At 38.7% G+C, this 21,615-nt stretch overlaps 1 protein-coding gene across 1 annotated transcript; it reads left to right on the top strand.

Annotated features, from left to right (window-relative positions):
• The first annotated feature begins 7,804 nt into the window (after window positions 1-7,804).
• Window positions 7,805-8,989, top strand: LOC134292067 (tigger transposable element-derived protein 1-like). Its single transcript, XM_062860790.1, has one exon. It carries the CDS (start codon window positions 7,805-7,807, stop codon window positions 8,987-8,989), a length of 1,185 nt encoding a protein of 394 aa, XP_062716774.1.
• Window positions 8,990-21,615: the final 12,626 nt, after the last annotated feature.

Genomic DNA, 21,615 nt, shown 5'->3' with positions numbered 1-21,615 from the left:
TCCCCTAGCTGCTTTTGCTACAGTGCCATTTGTTTTTTTTTTAATGTTGGCAACCTACATTGAAAATTTGAATAATTACATTAATAACCTAATAAGACCTAAAGCAATACATTGAAATTTGAAATATATAAGATAACCCAAGCAACACACATGTTATATAGGAGTAACGACAGCGCAATTTTTGGTTGTACACTAAGGTCTTTTTTTACACGGTTTTTTTTACACGGTTTTTTTTACACGGCTTTTTTTACACGGTTTCGCGAATTAACACGGTTTTTTTTTTACACGGATTCGCGAATTAACACGGTTTTTTTTACACGGATTCGCGAATTAACACGGGTTTTTTAACTTTATCGCGCTAAGTGTCCAGAAGGAAACTCTAACCAAAAAGGTTGAAAGGGGATTTATGGGGAACGGTTGCAGTGATTGAAGAGTGGTTGGAGGTGGGGGCGGATGATGATGTAAGAGGTCTGTGGGGTTCAAAAGGGTTGTGTAGTGGGTGAAGGAGGGGGGGGGGGGGGGGGGCTTTAATACATGGGGGAGCTAGGAGGGGTTAAATGGGGGATTTCCTCAAGGTGGTTGCTGAAATATGGTTCTGTAAAGAACTAATTTAAAGATGTTCTAGGTTATCCAAGAACTAAGGTTATCCAAGGACTTCCGTGAGTAAGCGCCTTAAGATCTACAAGCGTAAACGATGGATATTTGTTACATCACTGATACGGTACAACATCCTATAGGTCCATGAACCATTATTCTGTAAGAAACTAACATCCAAAGATGTTCTTGGTCCTCCAAGAACTTCCATGAGTAATATCTGAATATTCCATGAGTAATATCTGAAGATCTACAAGTGTTATCAATGCTTTGTTGTCACATTACTGATGCATTGTAATGTCCTACAGGTCCAGGAAGCATAGTTCCATAGAGAAATAATTTCCAAAGATGTTCTAGGTCCTCCAAGAACTTCCGCAAGTTCAGACCTTAAGATCTACAAGCGTAATCAATGTATTGTTTTTACATGACCAAAACAGTGCAACATTCTATAGGTCCATGGAGCATGGTTCTGTAAAGGACTACTTTCTAAAGATGTTCTAGGTTCTCCAATAACTCTCACGAGTGAAGGCCTTAACTTCTACAAGCGTAATCAATGGATTGTTGTTAAATTACTGATTAGTTGTAACATCCTACAGGTCCATGAACCATGTTTCTGTAAGGAATTAATTTCCAAAGACATTCTGGGTCCTCCAAGACCTACCACGATTAAAGACCTGAATATCTACAAGCGTTATCAATGGTATGTTGTCACATTACTGATGACTGCCCATATTCGCATAGTCGATGTAACCACCAACGTCTGCTCTGATGGGAAAACACGATTTTATAGATTTTTTTCGGATTTACATATGCACTGATTATTTGAATGAAATAATCTGTCAGTTTCGTGGATTACAGCTACAGAAAGTGAGCCGCAATGATTTTAAGATGTTTCATGTAATTTTTCCATATTTAAAACGTGTACGTCAGTTTATGCGACCATTCAGTCGTTTTGATGAATGATTACACGGATAAGTTGACGTAACAACCAGATTGCTATGACCGTGTTATGGTAGCTATTACGGTACCCGTTTTCTGAACACGTGTTAGATTTTTTTCCGGAATGTCCGTTATTTTCTTCTTCTATATGGCATTACGTCCCCACTGAGACTTGGCCTGCCTCGCTTCAACTTAGTGTTCTTTGAGAACTTCCACAGTTATTAATTGAAGGGCTTCCTTTGCCTGACATTGCATGCTGTTATTGTGAGGCAAGTGCAATGATACACCAAGCCCAGGGAGTCGAAAAAAATTTCCCGACCGGAACGGGAATCGAACCCGGGTCTCCGGCTGAATGTCCGTATTCGTGCGTTAAATACATTCTACGTTGATAAGCAGCAGTCCCGACTCGAAAGAAGATGTACTAACCGTGGTTTCAAAAAAAAGCTAACACGTCTGAAAATGTGAACTATCTGATAGTGCGGTCGAGCGTACCATAAAGCGTGGGCATCGTAGTAAGATTCACAGTTGGTCGGCTTTAAATCAGACCGGACCAACTGTTTTTCAATGATTATGGGAAAATGTCCTGCAAGAAATTGGGATATCAAAGCATGTGCATTATTTCTTGAAATAGGGAATCGCGCTACTTGGGCGGTGGCTTTTATATTCGTCTGTTTTCCACTATAACTCAGTCAAATTTGAACCAATTGACACAACTTTTGGAATGTGGTGAAATAGGTAGAGTATCTACCCGTGTACAACATTTCAAGTCAATTGGTTCAAAATTGACTGAGTTATAGTGGAAAACAGACGAATATAGAAGCCACCGCCCAAGTGGCGCGATACCCTACTATGATTCCTTGGCTTATCTTTACCTGTCCAAAAAATCGCCTAGTCCAATTTGACTTTACGCCGACCAGTTTTCTTATTTCGTTTAATGTGTGCAAAATACCAGAATTAACATTAATCCCCTGACTGGATGGATCCTAAATTTGAATCCATTTAGACAGAAACGAATGAAAAAGTCTTTACAATGAGTTTAAATTTGTTTGGCGTTCGTTTCTTGTGTCCAGCCCACTACAGTCTGCCGAAAGTCATAAATCATTAAAGTCTATATTCCTTCCATTTGTCTGGCACATAGATATTTGTAATAGAGGTAAACAAATACTTCCCATTAGCGCAACTTATACATTTGAGGAAGCACCATACACCTGTGACTCATACCATTTGCAGCACATACCCTTCGTGTGCTAATTTGCTTGAAATGGCAAGTACATACTAGTTGCACATACTTTGCATGTCAAACCACATCCTCATGGATATTTGGATGAGTCGACTATACTGAGTGTGCGTGACTTATTTGTAAAATTTCTGTCTCTGATCTGTTGATGACTTTCGTCCACACAAAATCTTAAAATTTTCGAAGACTTATTTCCTTGTTACTTATAAAATGGTACCTTTAGGGATAAGTGGGCTGTTGAGTCTCAAATAACAAAAAGTGGACACAAAATACATAAGATTTGCGTTGTCATATTATGTTAAAGCATTCAAAAATGATTATTCAACGTTTGGTTTAAAATAAGGTACACCGGAGCAAGTTGAAACGGGTGGAGTCAGATGAAACAGCGAGTTAACGTAATATTATCTAGTCATGATAAGCAATTTGAAAGTCATAACATTTTTTTTAATCAAACAATCATTTAGTCAAGGATAATTATACAAATGGTATTGAAATCTTTTTCAAAATATCACAAGTTTCTATTGAGAATTTACCTTACCGAATGAAACACATGCTTAATATATGTCAATGTGAATAACATCTTATAGTATAAGACTAAAATATATTGGAAACATATCAATTTGCAAGTAATACGATGAATTTCAATAATAGTAGTATCGTGCAGTGATTTTTTTTTCTATGTTCGTCTGGGTTATCTGTAGTTTCATTTTATAAGACATTTTAGTCTTGATAAAAATTTCATGCATTTTCAATGTGGTATCAATGTTATGACTGCATAAAATAAAGTTTCTTCCCAAGTAAAATTCCTTCTTTTTTGCCAAGTGAGTTTGACAACAGATTTAGTATGGGGAGAAATATCACTTGTCCTTGCAGAGCGTGATAAAAACGAAATAAAAAGGAATAGTGATTAAAACGACTAGTCATAAAACTGAAAAAAAAACACTGCACTGTACTTACAAAGTTTGAACTATCCATTAGAATTGAATTAAAAAGTCACCCGTACACTCGATACCTTCCAACCATCTTCTATGTGCAATCAAAATCTATCCAATGATTCTGAAATGAAGCATAAAATAACTAATAAAAGTTCTTTAAAAGTTGTATTGAAACCTCAAATTACGTCAATCTTGCCTCACTTTGCACATCACTGTTTGTTGTTTTTTTATTATTTTATGACATTTCCAGAACATTGATGTCTTCTTAATCTTGTTCTACATTTTCAATTTTCATTTTATCTGTAAATTTAGTTAAATTTGTTCTCAGCATAAACAACAATGAACATATTCAACATAAACATATCCAAAACTAAGTACGAAGAAAATAGAGTTAAGGTTTGTTTCTTGTAATTGCACTACGATTTTGCATTCTTTGACAGATTCGTAACGAACATGCGAACAAAAGTATTTATGGGATAAATTTTCACTTGTTAGTAAAACAAGTTGCAAGGCTCAATCAATCAAAGCACAATATACACAGCAAAAAATTCTTGTGTTATCACATCTTTTTCGCTGCACATCAGTCGCGTCGTAAAAGTGATATAGAGATTACATTCTTTCCACGCAGCAAATTAGCCGCCGCAGCTTGACAGTGGGTCTAGCAATCGCTATAGAGCCGATTCGATAGATGACTCATTTATAGGTAAAAATATTGGCATGGGTTCGTACACTGATCCATTGATTGGGAGGCATATCCCTTACCTCTCGGCCATTTCACCGAGTTAGGAAGTGTATGATAAAATATGATTCTGCTTCTAGGTATCTGCTGAACCGGGTTTGTCGACGCTTTCCGTTGCCAACCAGGGTTTACATGTTAAGTGTGATAATTGTTGGAAAACGATGTAATCGGGTGAAATTACATTCAAAAATGGATACATCGCCAGAAATTACGCGCATGGAAATTACAAAATTATTTGCTGTGTACTTTCCGGTGCCAACCAAGGTGTACATGGTGACTGTGATATTTGTTGGAAAACGATGCATCCGAATTAAATTACGTTCGAAATCGGTTGCATCGCCACAAGTTACGCGCCTGGATATTACAAAATTATTTGCTGTGTAATACCAACCTTTTCAGGCAAATTAGCACATGAAGAGTATGTGCTGCAAATGGTACGAATCAATTGTACGAGTCGCACTAATCGGAAGTTTTTGATTTCTTCCATTACAAATATCTATGTGCCAGACATATGGAAGGAATGTAGACTTTAATGATTTATGACTTTTGGCAGACTGTAATGGGCTGGACACACGAAACGAACGCCAAACAAATTTAAACTCGTTGTTAAGACTTTTGCATTCGTTTCTGTCTAAATGGATTCAAATTTATTATTAGAAAGGGGACTTTTTCTAGCGGAGTTTAGGTTCATCAGATTTGCGTAATACCATATTATATGAGAAAAGTGATAATCTACTAAAATCGAATTTATTTTAATTTTCCCCGATGAAAGATTTTTTAACCTCCAGAATCTTAATATATACATCTAAGGCTAACTTATAACGAAAACATATTTTAGGTTCATGAAAGTGCGATAATAATCGTGTTTCAACACACCGTGCGGCAGGCTGCGGTGGGCTGGGTACGTAGCTCGTATGCCAGAGAAATGACAAACTTATACCATATTAGCAGAGAACCAGGAAGGAGCCGTTGGCTTCGTGGTAGGGCGCGCACATTGGCCTTTTACGTCTTCCTCAACTGCATTTTTCGCCCCTAGGGGGCTCCAAAATCTCAGGGCGACTGGATGCGATTGATCCAGGACTAAGACCAGTGGAAACGATTACTTCAATCGGCGTAGACTCACCATTACGAAATGTAGGCTATCAAGTATCATTTTGTTAAATTATTCGCATGTTGTTGTCAAAGCATCATAAATGTTTCAGTATCTACATTGCAGCCATAATAAGTATTAAACATAATTGATAATATTCACTATGAAAGTAGTTGATATTGAAAATGATTTTCAGGCATCTGAAATCAAATAATTAGATATCTCAAATATAAATTATGTTTATGTCAATAAATTATCTCAATAAATTATGTTCAATCACGTTTTATGGGTAGATTTTAGTTTTCTTGTACACAGACGTCAGTATTGCGACCACATGGTGGTTACGTCAAAACGTTCTTTTCAATATACTCTCATATTTTAGAACAAACACATTTTTTTAATAATTGGAGCATATGCTATACGTGGTGTAGGATATGTTAAGCTAAAAAAGTGGATTTTGACCTATGTGGCGTTTACGTCACCTATGCGAATATAGGCAGTAGCAGTGTAGCGTCCTACAGGTCCAGGGAGCATAGGTCTGTTGAGACGTAGTTTTCAAGGATATTTTAAGACCTCCAAGAACTCCCGCGAGTAAAGGCCTGTAAATCTACGAGCGTTATCAATTAATTGATGCTACATAGCTGATGCGGTGTAACATCCTACAGGCCCATAAAGCATAGTTTTGAAGAGAAGTTATTTTCAAGGATGTTCAAGGGCATCCAAGAACTTCCGCGAGTTAAGGCCTTAAGATCCACAATCGTAATCAATGTATTGTTCTTACATGACCAATTCGGTGCAAAATTCTATAGGACCATGAAGCATGGTTCTGTAGAGAACTATTTTCCAAAGATGTTCTAGGTCCTCCAATAACTCCCACGAGTAAAGGCCTCAAGTTGTACAAGCGTAATCAATTGATTGTTGTTACATTACTGATTCGTTGTAACATCCTACAGATCCATGAACCATGTTTCTGTAAGGAACTAATTCCTCCAAAGACGTTCTAGGTCCTCCAAGAACTTTCACAAGTAAAGACCTGAATATCTACAAACGTTATCAATGCCTTGTTGTCACATTACTGATGCAGTGTAACGTCTTACAGGTCCAGGGAGCATAGATCTGTAGAGACGTAGTTTTCAAAGATATTCTAGGACCCCTAAGAACTTCTGCGAGTAAAGGCCTGAAAATCTACGAGCGTAATCAATTAATTGTTGCTACATTGCTGATGCGGTGGACCATCCTACAGATCCATGGAGTACGGTTCTGTAGTAAACTACTGTCCAAAGATATTCTTGGTCATACAAGAACTTCCTAATTTAAAGATGTTCACTTGGATAACTGAACATCCGCGAGTAAAGGTCTTAAGATCTTTAAGCCATATCAATGGGTTATTGCTACAATGCTGATGGAGTGTAACATTCTATAGGTCCATGGAGCACACTTCTAGGTAATTCAAGAACTTCCGCGAATAATGTCTTTAAGATCGACAAGTATAATTAAAGAATTATTGTTACATTACTGATGTGTTATATTGTTATATATTGTTATATGTGTGTTATATTGTTATATTGTTATATGCAATATTCTACAAATCAATTGATCATAGATAGTTCTGCATAGTTGATAGCATAGCATAGTTGATCATAGATAGTTCTGCAGAGAAATTATGTTCAAAGATGATCTAGTGCATCCAAGAACTTCCGCGAGGAAATGTCTTGAAATTCATAAGCAAAATCAATGGATTATTGTTACATTACTGATGCGGTTCTAGGTCATCTAAGAATTTTTGCGGTAGGGATCATTCAAATATGACATAGTGAGTCCGCAGTCGGCCGGAGTGAATAGCTATCGCGGTTGCGATTAAAAGCTGGAAAAAATGACACCTGTCGATCCATTTCCGACTGACTGATGAAACGCTGGACATAGTGTGCTAGATAACGGATCAGCGGCACTACCAAGCGAAGTTTGTCCGACATACACCCGACACATGTGTTAAGAGAAAAATCGAAAGCCGCGTGTCATATTTTCCGATTTTCAACCAAGCGGACAATATTATTTTTGGAAAGGTTTGCATTGGGCAAGGAAGTTAAAAAATCTGACATTAAGATAAAGATTAAGATAGTGTTTTGCTTTGATCTGCAGTCCATTAGTAAATGTGTTTGCATTTAAAGAGACACTGGTTAAAATAGAAACACTGCGTCAGTTTAAGCCATGTTCTCAACTTTGATGTCTATTTTGGCCAATCACGTGTATTTTATTAACAAAAATCCAAAATGGCCAAAATGGACACCAAATTGCGAGAGCTCATCGATGAGGGTGCCTACCACGCTGATCAAGTTTTTAATGCCGACGAAACTGGGTTGTATTGGAAAAAAATGCCATCTCGTACATATCTTGCTGCAGCCGAACGAACCGCGTCGGGTTTCAAGGCGGCCAAAGACCGTATTACTTTGTTGTTTTGTTCCAACGCATCCGGCGAGCTCATGTTGAAACCTCTGCTCCTGCACCGGGCAAAACGGCCGCGGTCAATGCAAAAAGAAGATTTTGACAAACTGCCAGTATATTGGATGAATAACCCAAAAGCATGGGTTACTCAGCAGATATTCAAAGATTGGTTTGAAATGCATTTCATCCCGGACGTTAAAAAATATCTGGAGGAGAAAGGACTCGAGTTTAAAGTACTTTTGCTTCTGGATAACGCTCCTGGCCATCTTAAACTTGATCACCCAAACGTTCGCGTGGAGTTCCTTCCGCCTAATACGACATCGCTCATACAGCCGCAGGACCAGGGAATCATTTCCAATTTTAAAAAGCTGTATATCAAGCAGACATTTAAACATATACTAGATGAAACGGAGAAGGATGATTCCATGACCGTGACAACGGCGTGGAAGAACTTCACCATGCGTGAATGTGTGCGGTTTATCGGGACTGCTTTGAACTTAATGAAACCATCTACACTGAATGCATGCTGGAAACCACTGTGGCCAGAGTGCGTCCGAGGCAAAACTCCGAAGGATTTCGACGATCGGGAGTTGATACTTCTGGCCCACGCTGTAGGTGGCAAAGGCTTCGACGATTTTTCATCGGAAGACGTCAATGAGTTGCTCGAGGACTCCATCATGACCGACAATGATCTTCGCGAATGCTTGGAAAACGACGGAGTTACAGACAACGAAACTGGTGAGCTGGATCAGGAGCAGCTGGAGAAGGGCATCGCCATGTGTGAAGCAGCGGTGGATCATTTTATCAGGATCGATCCAAACGCCGCGCGGGCGATATCGTTCAAGAACGATATTGAATACTGCATCGCAAGATACCAGGAGGAGTTGAAAGTGTTGAGAAATTCACAGCCTGCTGTTCAAGCGGACCCAGTGCAATCTGAAGATTCAGATGATGATGAAGCCTGCTCTAAGAAAAAGCGTCGCTGCCGTGTAATATATAGCGACAGTGAGTAGAAATGAAACAAGTGTTGGCTACATAGTTGGATGGATTTTTTTAATTACAGGATGAAATGTATGCCTTTTTTGTTTATTTTGATTTTTTGTCAACACATTTAATAAATAAGACGAATTTGTGTACAACGCTTGGCCAAGTTTACACCTATCCGAATAAACCTGATGAATTTCCTTGCAATTCTAAATTACTACGTCCACTCTTTAAATCCTTAGAATTGTAGGGATTAACATCTAAAGGGTTTTTCGAATCAGCAAAATAAGAAAAAGCCATTTGTTGCCCTTGTAGATCATACGATATTCACTCGCGAAAGTTCGTGGAAGACCAAGATTTTTTTAGTAAATTAGCGCTTTGCAGAACAATGCTCCATGGACCTGAAAGATGTTGCACCGCATCAGTAATGTAACAACAGTTCATTAATAACGCTTGTAGATCGTAAGGCTTTTAATCGCGGAAGTTTTTGTAGGACCTAGAACATCTTTAAGAATTAGTTCTCTTCACAACAATTATCCATGGACCTGTTCAATGTTGCACTGCATCAGTAGTGTAACAAAAACCCAATGATTACGCTTGTAGATCTTAAGGTCCTTTTACGGAAGTTCTTGGGGGACCTAGAACACTTTAAGAATTATTCGTTACAGAACGGTGCTCCATGGACCTGTAGGACGTTGCACCGTATCAGTTATGTAACAACAATTCATCGATTTCGCTTGTAGATTTTTAAGTATTCACTCGCTGAAATTCTAGAAGGATTAAGAACATCTTTGAAAATTATTTCTTAATAGAACAATGCTCAATGCACATGTCGAATGTTGCACCGTATAGGTAATCTAGCGATAGTTCATCGATTACGCTTGTTGTTCTTCAGGCCTTTACTTACGGAAGCTCTTGGATAACCTAGATCATCTTTGTGAATAAGTTCTCTTCAGCACAATGCTCCGTAGACCTATAGGATGCTGCAACGTACCAGTAATATTACAACAATCCCTTGACTACGCTTGGAGATCTTGAGGCCTTTTTTATGGAAGTTCTTGGGGGAACTAGAACGTTTTTGGAAACAAGTTCGTTACAAAACATGCTCCATGGAGCTGTATGACAACAATTCGTCGATTACGCTTGTAGATCTCAAGGTCCTTACTCGCGGAAGTTCTTGTATGTCCCACGGACTAGTCGGATGTTGCACCGCGCCAATAATGTAGCAACAACCTATTGCTAAAGCATATACATAGGTCATATAGGGTGTCCCAGAAAGTATGGGCACAACTTTGCAGCTCTGCCATTTAGGAATGGATGCATAAAAAAAAATATTTTCACACATATCCTGCCTTAATATATTAACATCGAATGCCAATTATTAAAATTTACATTTTATACTTCGTTTGTATGCGGTGGAGCATTCCCTAAAGCACCTAAAGCTTTTTCACAAATTGCTTTATTTTTCAATAACATCGCTTAACAAATTGTTTTCTACGCATAAATTTAAGATCGATAAAAATTTCAAAAATGAATTCAAACACAAAAATAGATATTTATGAAAACCCGTTTTTCTAATAGTTGAAAACAAGCTTCTGAATATGTATCACAGCATGCAGAGAATTAGAATTTAATTTTACCATAAGGCCGTTACAAATATTTATTTCACTTTTTGCCCTACCACTCTTTGGATGGTCGAGGGGGGATAAAAATAATAAAGTATTTAATTTGAAAAATATTAAAAACTCCTCGGATTTGTTAAAGAATTTTTGCCTCGATATTTTGATAAATATTTTTTTATCTGCCCCCTCAAAATGCAAAATCCAGCCAAAAGTTTTTGAAGGGGGGGGGGGGGGGGGGAGACAAAAAGTGAAAATAAAATTTGTATCAGCCTAAGTAAAATAAATGCTTTAGCTCTATAAAATGTAGATTAAATTATTTTAATTCCTGTTAAAACATGTTTTAAAGCTCGAATGTCTGTGGGCATGTCTTATCCAAAAATAGAAAAGGCGAATTTTTCAGTTTTCTCAAAATTCCAAAATACCCGTACGTACAGGCAAAACACATTTTTATAAAAAAAAATCAAATCAACCATCTGAGGAAACATGTTTTCGAATATATCATGCGAAAAAAGTTCGAAAAAATTATTTCGAATTTGGGTCTTTGGCAAAACCGTGAAAAAGTAGTTTGTGCAGAAGTTGTTTTTTCATTTCAGCGTACAAAAACCCTTTTTAATGTATAAACTCTTTACAAGTATCAATGAAAATACTTTGAATAAAAATGCAAAAATATAAAAATTGTCGTTTGTTAAGAAAATGATTGTGTTTTTGCTATACAAAGTTGTGCCCATACTTTCTGGGACACTCTATAAGTTCTTAGAGAACCTAGACCATATTTGAAAATTAGTTCTCTTAAGAACTATGCTTCATGGACTTGCAGGATTTTGCACTGTATCGTTTATGGAATAGCAACCTTTCAATTATGCTTGAAGATCTTGAGGCCTATTTCGTGAATGTTTATAAACGACTTCCAACATTTTTGGACACTGCACCATTTTCCATAGACGTGTAGTATGTTGCGTATCAGCAGAAGGATAACAAACCCCATTGATAACGTTAGGTCTACTGATACTTTTTTGGAACTCCCCTGAGCCTTATGCCATTCCCAAACGAAGCCTCAATCTCTCAAACACTTCATGATAGTTTCTTGATCTTTCACGTCATCCGTATAAACCGTCTTTAATACCTCTAAAATCCTCTGAAACATGTATGCACTTCACTCCCTAAACCCTACAACCATCCATTAACCCCTTGAACTCACCGTTGCTACACCGCATAAACTCTCTAAAACAATCAACGGATACCTGAAAGTGAGTGCATTTTCTTTTTTTTCAGACGTTCCCTAAGTTTTTTTTACACGGTTTCGTGAATTAACACGGTTTTTTTTTACACGGTTTCGCGAATTAACACGGTTGTTTTTTACACGGTTTTTTTTTACACGGGACGTATCCCCCGTGTAAAAAAAGACCTTAGTGTATAGAAGTTCATTTTACGTAATTCTAACATTGTGAATAACGTCAAATAAACTTCTATATAACCAAAAGTTGCGCTGCCGTGACTAATATATAACATGTGTGTTGCTTGGGAATCATCTCTAGGTATTTGGTAAAAAATTCTACCAGATAGATCTGGAATCCAGCGGACCTGGAGTGATAGTTAAAGTGCATGCCCTTTTCGTCGAGGACCTGGGATCACATTTCACTGCCAAAAGACTTGATCTTTCGATTCGAGACTGTGGGCCCCGAAATACACTAGCCTAGGGCTTAACATATTGTTACAACAGTTGAAGAAAAAAAGATTTTTTAGAACTTATGTATTTGAAAACAAAATGTCTCGCCTAATATCACCAGCCTATAGTTTGATGCCGAATAATCTGATGAAATTCAGCTAACAAACGTCTTTTATTTTCCCGAAATTCAGTATAAAAGATGGCTGAGCACACAGCGATGTTAGAGTTTGTTGTGCTTATTAATTTTTTGACATTTTCAATTCACTCCAGAAGGTATTTGAAGAAATTTGTCAAAAATATCGGTATGAATCCCTACGATCACATACTTTCCATGAAATACTTTAAGAATTCCGCTACAAATTCCTACGTCGATGTCTTCACCTGAACATATTTTAGAAATTTAACAAATAAAAAAAAACATGATTTAGGATTCCCCTAATATTCTTTTACTGTATTTCCTTAAATTCATCCAAATATCGCCAAAGTACTCTTTTCAGTGTCTGCAAACTTTCTCATTTAAGTAGAGTTCAATGAAAACCAAAAGGACGAACATGAAAATTTACGGCATTTCTTATCAGTAAAAGAAATAAGAGTTTAACCGTGTATAACGCTCCGTCATACAGATTTAATGATAAAACTTTTTCAAGTGGACTGGAAATTTCCTGGAAAAGGTTTTCTCCAGAAACTTTTCCATGTACCAAACCTTCTACCGAATTTGTCTTAATCGATTTCTCCTGAGATTTTCATTTTTTTTTTTCAAAGACATATTTTGAGAGAGTTTCTATTTTTTTTAGAACTTTTGCTAGTGTATCCCACAGTCCCAAGCCCTATATCATCCAATCTTAATATTCTCCATTACTCTGCTGGAAATTCCTGTTGGGAATTTAACTAAAGACAGGAACTAAACTCGTTTTATTTTTGCACTTGGTTCAATCAGAAAATTTAACCAAAATATTTTATGTATGGTCCCGCATACCGTAAATATTGAAAGCATACCTATTCAGTAAGATCAATCTTGATGGTAGGTCCAAAATTTTCTTCATTTTTACTGTCTTCATTATAGAACCTGGGAGTTGTTTGTCTCTCGCTATTCGAGATGTTTTTCAAACAATTTTCAATAACTTGAGATTAGCAAGATCTCCGATAGATGATGTGGGCATTTACACTATATATTTGTTCTCGAAAGTTTTAGAATTTGGCGAAACGATACGAAATTCAAAATCATAAATTTCGCCTTGGTGAATTCCGTGGAATTCCGCGGAATTTCGTTTCGAGGTGTATTTGGCGAAATCATTCGGTACACCGCATATCCTTAGTTTCTACTAAGAATCTTTCTAGCAGAAAGTTCTTCAGTAGATCTTCAGAATTTCGTTCGGTAGTCTCTCAGGATATTTCTTCGGGTGGTCGTCCGAAAATTCCTTCAAGAGTTCCTTCGGAATTTTTGCCATAAATTTTCCATGAGTTCCGAAGGAGATCGACCCGACAATTCCTTCAATAGATTCTCCGGGAAACTCTTAGATAAATTATCCGCGGAAATTTTAGATGATTTATCGGTGAATCCCTCAAGGAGAGATACCAGGTTTGACTCCTACAACAATTATCGGTGCATCTTCTGGAGAAATCCCTGGTGAAGCTTTTGGAGTAATTCTCAGTATAACTTCCATTTCCAAAGCACAGAAAACTTCATTTTCTAAAGTACGGAATCATTTTATAATCAATTCTTTGATCACAAAAAACCAAATGACAGATTGGTTTCTCATACTTTGCACCTCAAGTGTGATACACAATATGAGGTCAGTTGGTAAATGTCTACTTTTGCTGTAAAACAGATTCTCTGGTGACCATGGCCTGGAAAGATCGAGATCATCTTTGATCTTTGAACGAACTTTGGTCTGGCTTGCATAATAAATTGGCCTACTAATTTATTTTCTTGGAACCCAATTTGTAATCTTCACAGTCGAAAATCGCAAGACAAGATTGAGATTATCATTTGTTCGTTTTTATACCAGAACATTACAAATTATAAATGTGAATGATTAAAATTTAGCTGTCGAAGCCTACATTTGTTGTAAAAATCTGAGAGCAATACAACATGGATTTCTCCGGTGGCCACTCCGGTGACCGCGTGGAACCAATATGACTATTCATTTGGGGGCCCTATAACCATAGCTGTAAAGGCATTCAGCATGACCATGCTGAGGGTGACGGGTTCGATTTACGGTCAGCCTATGAACTTTTCGTAAAGGAAATTACCCTTACTCCCTAGGGCATAGAGTATCTTCGTGCCTGCCACACGATATACATATGTAAAATACTGATTGGCAGACAAAGTTCTCAGTAAATACCAGTAGAAGTGCTCATAAAACACTAAGCTGAGAAGCAGGCTTTTTTTTCGCCAAGAAGAAGAAGAAGAAGAAGAAGAAGAAGAAGAAGAAGAGGAAGAAGAAGAAGAAGAAGAAGAAGAAGAAGAAGAAGAAGAAGAAGAAGAAGAAGAAGACTATCAATCTCTTTGTGTATCACAAGAACAACAGACATGAAAATCCACAATGGTTGAGTCATGTGGCGCCGGGTTTTGGAGCGAAAACTATACGAAGTTCATTGTCGTTACCCAATTGACCACCTTCCGGAATCCATGTAACCCGTTCCGCATTGAACAGACCAGCCCAGAACCCTTTAAAAATGGTTCTAAACAATATGTTTCTCATTCAGTGAAGTATGCAAAAAAGTTATGCTATAAAATGCATAAAAGGAATACATTTGTGGATTTTCAAGCACATAGCAATGATGAAAACTAATATTTCGAATGTTCCGGATTTCCGGAACCGGTTCTCAATAATTAGTCAATATTAATGTCCATTATCAAAGTCCACGTGAATACCTTTCCAACGATTCTTGGACGGTCCTGATTACTTGTTTGGTTGCAAAGTTATAGCTTGCCAAAGTTAGGGTCTCAAAATCGGCATTTTTTCAGTTGAAGCAGGTTCCCGGTGGCCACAGTGACCAAATCCGGATTTCCCCGGTGGTTTTGAAAACTAGACTTGTGCCCCTTCCATTTGAGCCAAAGAGATCCAAAATCGGACAAGCCACTGATTTTTGGGAGCTGTCCAAAGTTTGGGGTCAAAAATGACCCCAGGTTCTTATTTGTAACTTTTTTTTTAGGGACTAAGGAGGGTTAAAAGTTGTAACGCCGACACCGCTCGTACTGAGAACTGCCTTTGTCAGTCATCTGAAGAAAAACTGATTGGTGAACTTCATCAGACATTTGTGCGTGTGAGCAAACTTGAAAGGTGAATAGGGTCCTAAAATGAAAAATATTTTCCCGCTTTTGGTGCATAACACGAAAGAGCATGGTTTTCTGATCTCAATGGTAATTTTTCCGAACTTAAACAATAGCAGAATAGTTAATAAACTCGAAAATAAAATAATGATAAGCAGGTCTTGTTTGACATTCGAGGTCAACCTTGACGTAACGAAAGTGAAACGGCGGGTTGCAAAAGACACCACATTGGCTCACTTTTGACAACAAATGTTCCTGTTTGACATACACGGTAAACAAAATTTACCCAAAATTGAGTGCTAAACAAGGAGTGTTGCAAAAATTATTAAAATTTTTGAAAATATATTTTATGGGCTTTACCTAATAGGAATACATAAAAAATGAGTAAACATGTCGTTTTTATCAATGCTTGATCGAATTATACAGAAATTGAGATAGGCCTTTAGGAGCCTATTAAGACGCTCGGAAGATCAGGAAGCTTAGGAAATTAAACCAAAAAGAGAATAATAGCAAGTAAGTTTTTGATTATTGGGTTGATATTCTGCATGATACAAAAACATTGTTACTAAAATGAAATTAGTTTTTTTTCCACCAGCATAAAAAACATCATGGCGGATGTGAGAGTTGGAGTTTTTCCCATACAGCGAAGAATTTCATATCATTCCCTGTTGTGCATTTGGACGAGTCGGACGTGTGCTCCGTATCTCACCACGCGATAGACCTCGTAGAAGTAGAATTTTTTCCCCCGCAATTGCGGAAGGTTTTTTATATCGCGCGTTCTTCTGCTTGTGCGAAGTGTAGTGTCGCAAGGTGGTATCCAGCACAACGCGGAAGCGAGGTGCTTGCATCATCGTACATCAAGGTCAAGGAATAATCGCATCCAAAAGTCATCATTATCGCCATCATCAGCCCCTCCGTCAACAAAGAGGACGGCGGCGACGGGTGCGAAGGCAGACGCGACGGACAGCTTTACCATCTGCCTGCCTGTGATAAATATCTACCTGCTCCGGTCAGATAAGTAGTCCTGTTCAACGACGTAGGTTGAACTTGCTCGAAGTTGCTGCATTTCGCTCTTACCCGTTTGATGACAAATGGGTAAGAGCAAGATGCAGCAACTTCGAGCAAGTTCAACCTACGTCGTTGAACAGGACTAGTATCACTCTTTCGATACACTCTTTTGTCCGCCCAATTTGTTTTGATCGCTTTTGTCTATTGTATCCCCAGTCCACATTCGACCACGTGTTTTTTTGACATCCATAACAGTGGTTCCCAAACTACTGTATACGGGTAAGGGTGTACAAACTGTAAATAACAGAATTTTTTTTTTGTTTTTTTATTAGTTTTTTTTCCTTTTTTTCTCAATACCATTATTTTTGCATCCTACAGGGTGCGCTAAAATAAACATAAGAATTGAATTCGTATATTATTAGTACAAGTTTTTTTTTTGCTTTATTTTTTTCTATACATAATCAACATTGTTTGGTTTACAAACCAAACAGTTGTCGTCCTAAGGAAGAAAGTGCACTGTAAATACTTTAAGGTTTTTCTCTTCCTCTTTTGCACTTTTGAGTGATTTTCCATAAATTTGTTTCCACATGGACGATTCGATTGGAGGCGAAACGCCTCCCAATGATATCATTGCTCGTACGCGGTTTTATCAGCCATCTTCGCCTGGACCTTGAGTTGTCTATTTCCGGCGCAAATGCAAACCATTGAATATGCTTACGATTTCTCGAGAGCTGACGCGTAAGTATCCTGGGACCGTTGTTCACCAAGTGAAAGCATCCAAGCTGCGTGTTACCGCACCTAGCTACAAAGCAGCAAATGAAATTGCTCAACACGAAGCGTTTACTGTTGAATACGCGGTCTATGTGCCAGCACGAGAAGTGGAGGTGGAGGGGAAGATCCTCGACGAAATGCTGACATGTGAGGACATCAAGACCGGCTTTGGTCGATTCAAAAATAGGTCAATTCCTGATGTGGCTATCCTAGACTGTAAACGCTTATCTAAGGCTTCCATGGAAGGAAATAAAAAGGTGTACTCGCCTTCAGCGTTTTTTCGAGTGACTTTTCCAGGTTCCGTCCTCCCGGAATTTGTTGTAATCGATGGTGGTTTTTACCCAGTGCATCTTTTTAGGTCGAAGGTTTTTAATTGTACCAAATGCAAACAGTTTGGTCACAGTGATAGCTTTTGCGACAACAAGCCCCGTTGTGGCAAATGCAACCAAGCTCATTTGGAGGACTCTTGCACACAGGAAGCGGAAAAATGTAGCTACTGTGGCGGAGATCTACACGACTTGCAAGTTTGCCCGGCTTACAAAAGACGCATTCGAAATGAGAGTCGCTCTATTGTAAGGCACTCCAAGCAGACCTATGCGGAGATGGTGAAATCTTTTAAAACACCAGAGTCCGTGTCTGAATCAGCTGTCCCAGTTGAAAATCCCTATCAGGAGTTGTCTTCCGATGATCAGGACGATGGCGAAACTGATGAGGGTGGATCTCTTTCGGAGGTACACGCACCTGGAAAAAGGAAGTCATCATCTTCCCCGGGATTGCGCCGAAAGGTCTTTTTGAAGTCTTCCCTCAAAAGTTTGCCTAATGTCAAAGGAGACGGGGTAAACTTAAAAACTCCGAAGAATCAGGTTCCTCTAGCTTCAGATCCATGTTGTAGCAAGAACCTGTCACCCCCGTCTCCGCCTGTTAAATACACTTCAAAGAGAAATAATCGACAAGGTAGCAAGAAAAAAGCTACCAAAGTTCCTCGCAGCTCAAGCAAGCCTCCTAGACCCAAGCGAGGACTGTTTACTTTTAGGGTTCTCGTGGATCGCTTATATGATGCCCTCAGCCTTGCAGAAACATTTAGAGGCATTATTGATATGTTTATTAGTATGGGACACGCTTGTATGGAAAAAATAAATCCTCGCTCCAGTTGACTTTTTGGATTCCATTTAGGTCCCATGTGAACTGTGCAAAATTTCAGCGCAATCGGTGAAACTATAATTTAGCGCAAGCGGTTCAAAGTTTGCATAGGATTTACTATGGGAAAAGTTACACTTTCAATCAAAAAATCACAGAGGTCGCCTTTTGTCTCCTTAATTCAAATCGATCAACGTTTCTTGTAGGAAAATCATTTATGAAACTTTCCTTCGAAGACCGCAAAACGATTGGATGCTTGTGGAAAAAGTTATTGATTTATTATCGATTAGTGATCCAACGCACGGCTTTTTGTTTTGTTTTATCAGCAGCACTGCTGCTGCCGTTGTTGCATGGGGTGGTGGGAGGCATCACCACCCCCAGAAACAGCAGCAGCCAGGGCAGCAGCTACAGTGCTGCTAATAAAACAAAACAAAAAGCTGTTCGTTGGATCACTAATCGGTGATAAATCAATAACTTTTTCCACAAGCATCCAATCGTTTTGCGGTCTTCGAATGAAAGTTTCATAAATGATTTTTCTACAACGAACCTTAATCGATTCGAATTAAGGAGACAAGGGGTGACCTCTGGGATTTTTATCTGAAAGTGTAACTTTTCCCATAGTAAATCCTATGCAAACTTTGAACCGCTTGCGCTAAATTATAGTTTCACCGATTGCGCTGAAATTTTGCACAGTTCATATGGGACCTAAATGGAATCCAAAAAGTCAACTGGAGCGAGAATTTGATGTTTGTCCCATACTAATGTTTATACCTACAGTAGAAGAATAACTTCGGAATCTAACACAATCATGGCCCCTCCTTGCTGCGATCATATCTTTCGATGGATAATTCATCAAGTGAGGTACAAGATATGATCACTGTGCTACAGTGGAACTGTCATGATGATGATGATGATGATGATGGTTTCCATTCATTGTAGCACGGTACTAAGCCCGATAGCAATGGGCTGTCCATCCAATGTGATTTGATCAAGCAAAACATTATAATTATACAACCAAGATCATACAATTATATAGTGCAAGCCATCGCATTGGAGGATGCCCCAATGAATGTGAAAAAGAAGAATCTGCCATTCTCCACATAAAAGTTATAATAAGAAGTTGGCATCTCCACTCTTCCCAACCATTATGTTTCGACTGACAGCTCTTATTTCCCTCCACTCCCAAAAATAGTTGTTTTATACCAATTGTTTTATAATAGGTAATGGTCTGGATTTCAGTATGATTAAAATATGGGATTAGATTATTACAAATTATACACCTCTTTACGACATGTACTGTACATAGTATGCAGTAAAACGTAGGAAGTACTGGAACTATCATGGAGCAAACTCACCGGGTATTTCGCCTGAGTACTTCCAATAAACCTTTTGAACCTGGGTTGAGACGAAGAGTTACACGACGATTCTTCAGGCGCCATTAGCTTCAGGTGGGGCACCGCTGTTGTCGACTATAATTCTCCTAGAATATAATGCTCGATGTACTCCGATTTTCCAATTCTTGAACCACTGGAAGACTTTTCTTGGCAAAGTTGGACAAAACAAAACGTCTGCTTTCTGGTTCAGTCAATAAGAGCAGAAACACCAGCTGTGTCAGGTAACGGGCTGGTATGTGTCTAGCCGAAGCCAGATACTGCCTTCTCAATAAAGTCAATAACCGGTTCCAGGACAAATCGCACATCATCCGACGTCCGCCTGCGGTATTCTGCTCAGAAATCTCCATCCGTGCCGTGCCACCGTCTTTGAGATGCTTATTGAACCCTTTGTCCATGGCGGGTCACCGTTTGATTCAGCTCATCGGTCGAGGGGAAGCTCCAATTCTGGCAGAAGTCTTACAACATCCGATGCCCTTCCGTGGTGTAAATATTGCACAGTAGTCCGTGCCGTGCAACCGTCCGTGGCATCTTCATGCGGCCCGTCGTCCGTGCCCTTTGCCAAACCGCAGTTGGTTGTCCAAGGTCCGAGGATAATTTCGACGATATTTTCGTTTTTAATAAAATAACTGGAGAAAAATTGACAGGAAAGAAAAACAAAACCGTTCAACTTCAGCCAAGGAACTGTCATAGTCTAAAACCTAAATTAGACCTGTTTAAGTTTTTGATTCACAACTCTGATTGTGATATATTTGCCCTTTGTGAAACATGGCTTTCTTCTGAAGATGAACTCAACTTCCACGATTTTAACATTATACGCCAGGATAGAGATGACCATTATGGGGGAGTTCGTTTGGGGATCAAAAAGACTTACTCATTTTATAGAATTCCAGTCGCGACTCATCCTGGCGTAGAAATCGTCGCTTGCCAAATAAACGTAAATGGTAAAGAACTTTGCGTAGCTTCCGTTTACATTCCACCAAGAATTTCAATTAATCGCCGTCATCTTTGGAATGCGGTTTCTGCACTATCACATCCAGTTTTAATTCTGGGTGATATGAACGCACATGGTACAGGGTGGGGCGAACCATATGACGATAATAGAGCGGCCATTTTCTATGATTTGTGCGACGATTACAATTTGAACATTTTAAATACAGGTGAAGTGACACGTATTGCATCTGACGGCAAAGAAAGTCGTCTCGACCTATCACTGGGGTCAAGTTCACTATCATTCGATTGCTTGTGGAAGGTAATCGAGGATCCTCATGGTAGTGATCACTTGCCCATTATAACCACCGTCAAACATAATAGTGAAAGGTCAGACCATCCAATTCAGGTTCCTTTTGACCTCACAAGGAATATCGATTGGCAAAAGTATGCAGAAGCGGTATCTTTTGGCATCGAATCATTCAATCCCCTCCCACCTTTGGATGAGTATCGATTCCTGTCTGAACTGATATATAAAAGTGCATTAGAATCACAAAAACGACGTGTTCCAAGTGCAACCTTCAAAAGAAGACCAGCCACACTAGGCTGGGATGATGATTGCACCCAGGTGTATCTTAAAAAATCTGATGCTTTCAAAACTTTTCGTAGGCACGGTACCTCAGATCTCTATCAAGAGTACGCAAAGCTCGAAAGACAGCTGAGAAACCTGCTGAAAGCGAAGAAGCGTAGTTATTGGCGACACTTCATTGAGGGTCTCTCAAGAGAAACTTCAATGACAACGCTTTGGAGAGTGGCTCGCAACATGCGAAACCGCTCTTCTTCTAATGAGAGT

Source organism: Aedes albopictus, chromosome 1 (genome assembly GCF_035046485.1).
Source record: "Aedes albopictus strain Foshan chromosome 1, AalbF5, whole genome shotgun sequence".
Classification (NCBI taxonomy): Eukaryota; Metazoa; Arthropoda; class Insecta; order Diptera; family Culicidae; genus Aedes; species Aedes albopictus.
Note: the sequence above shows the minus strand (reverse complement) of the source record. Positions and strands in the feature narration are given on the sequence as shown.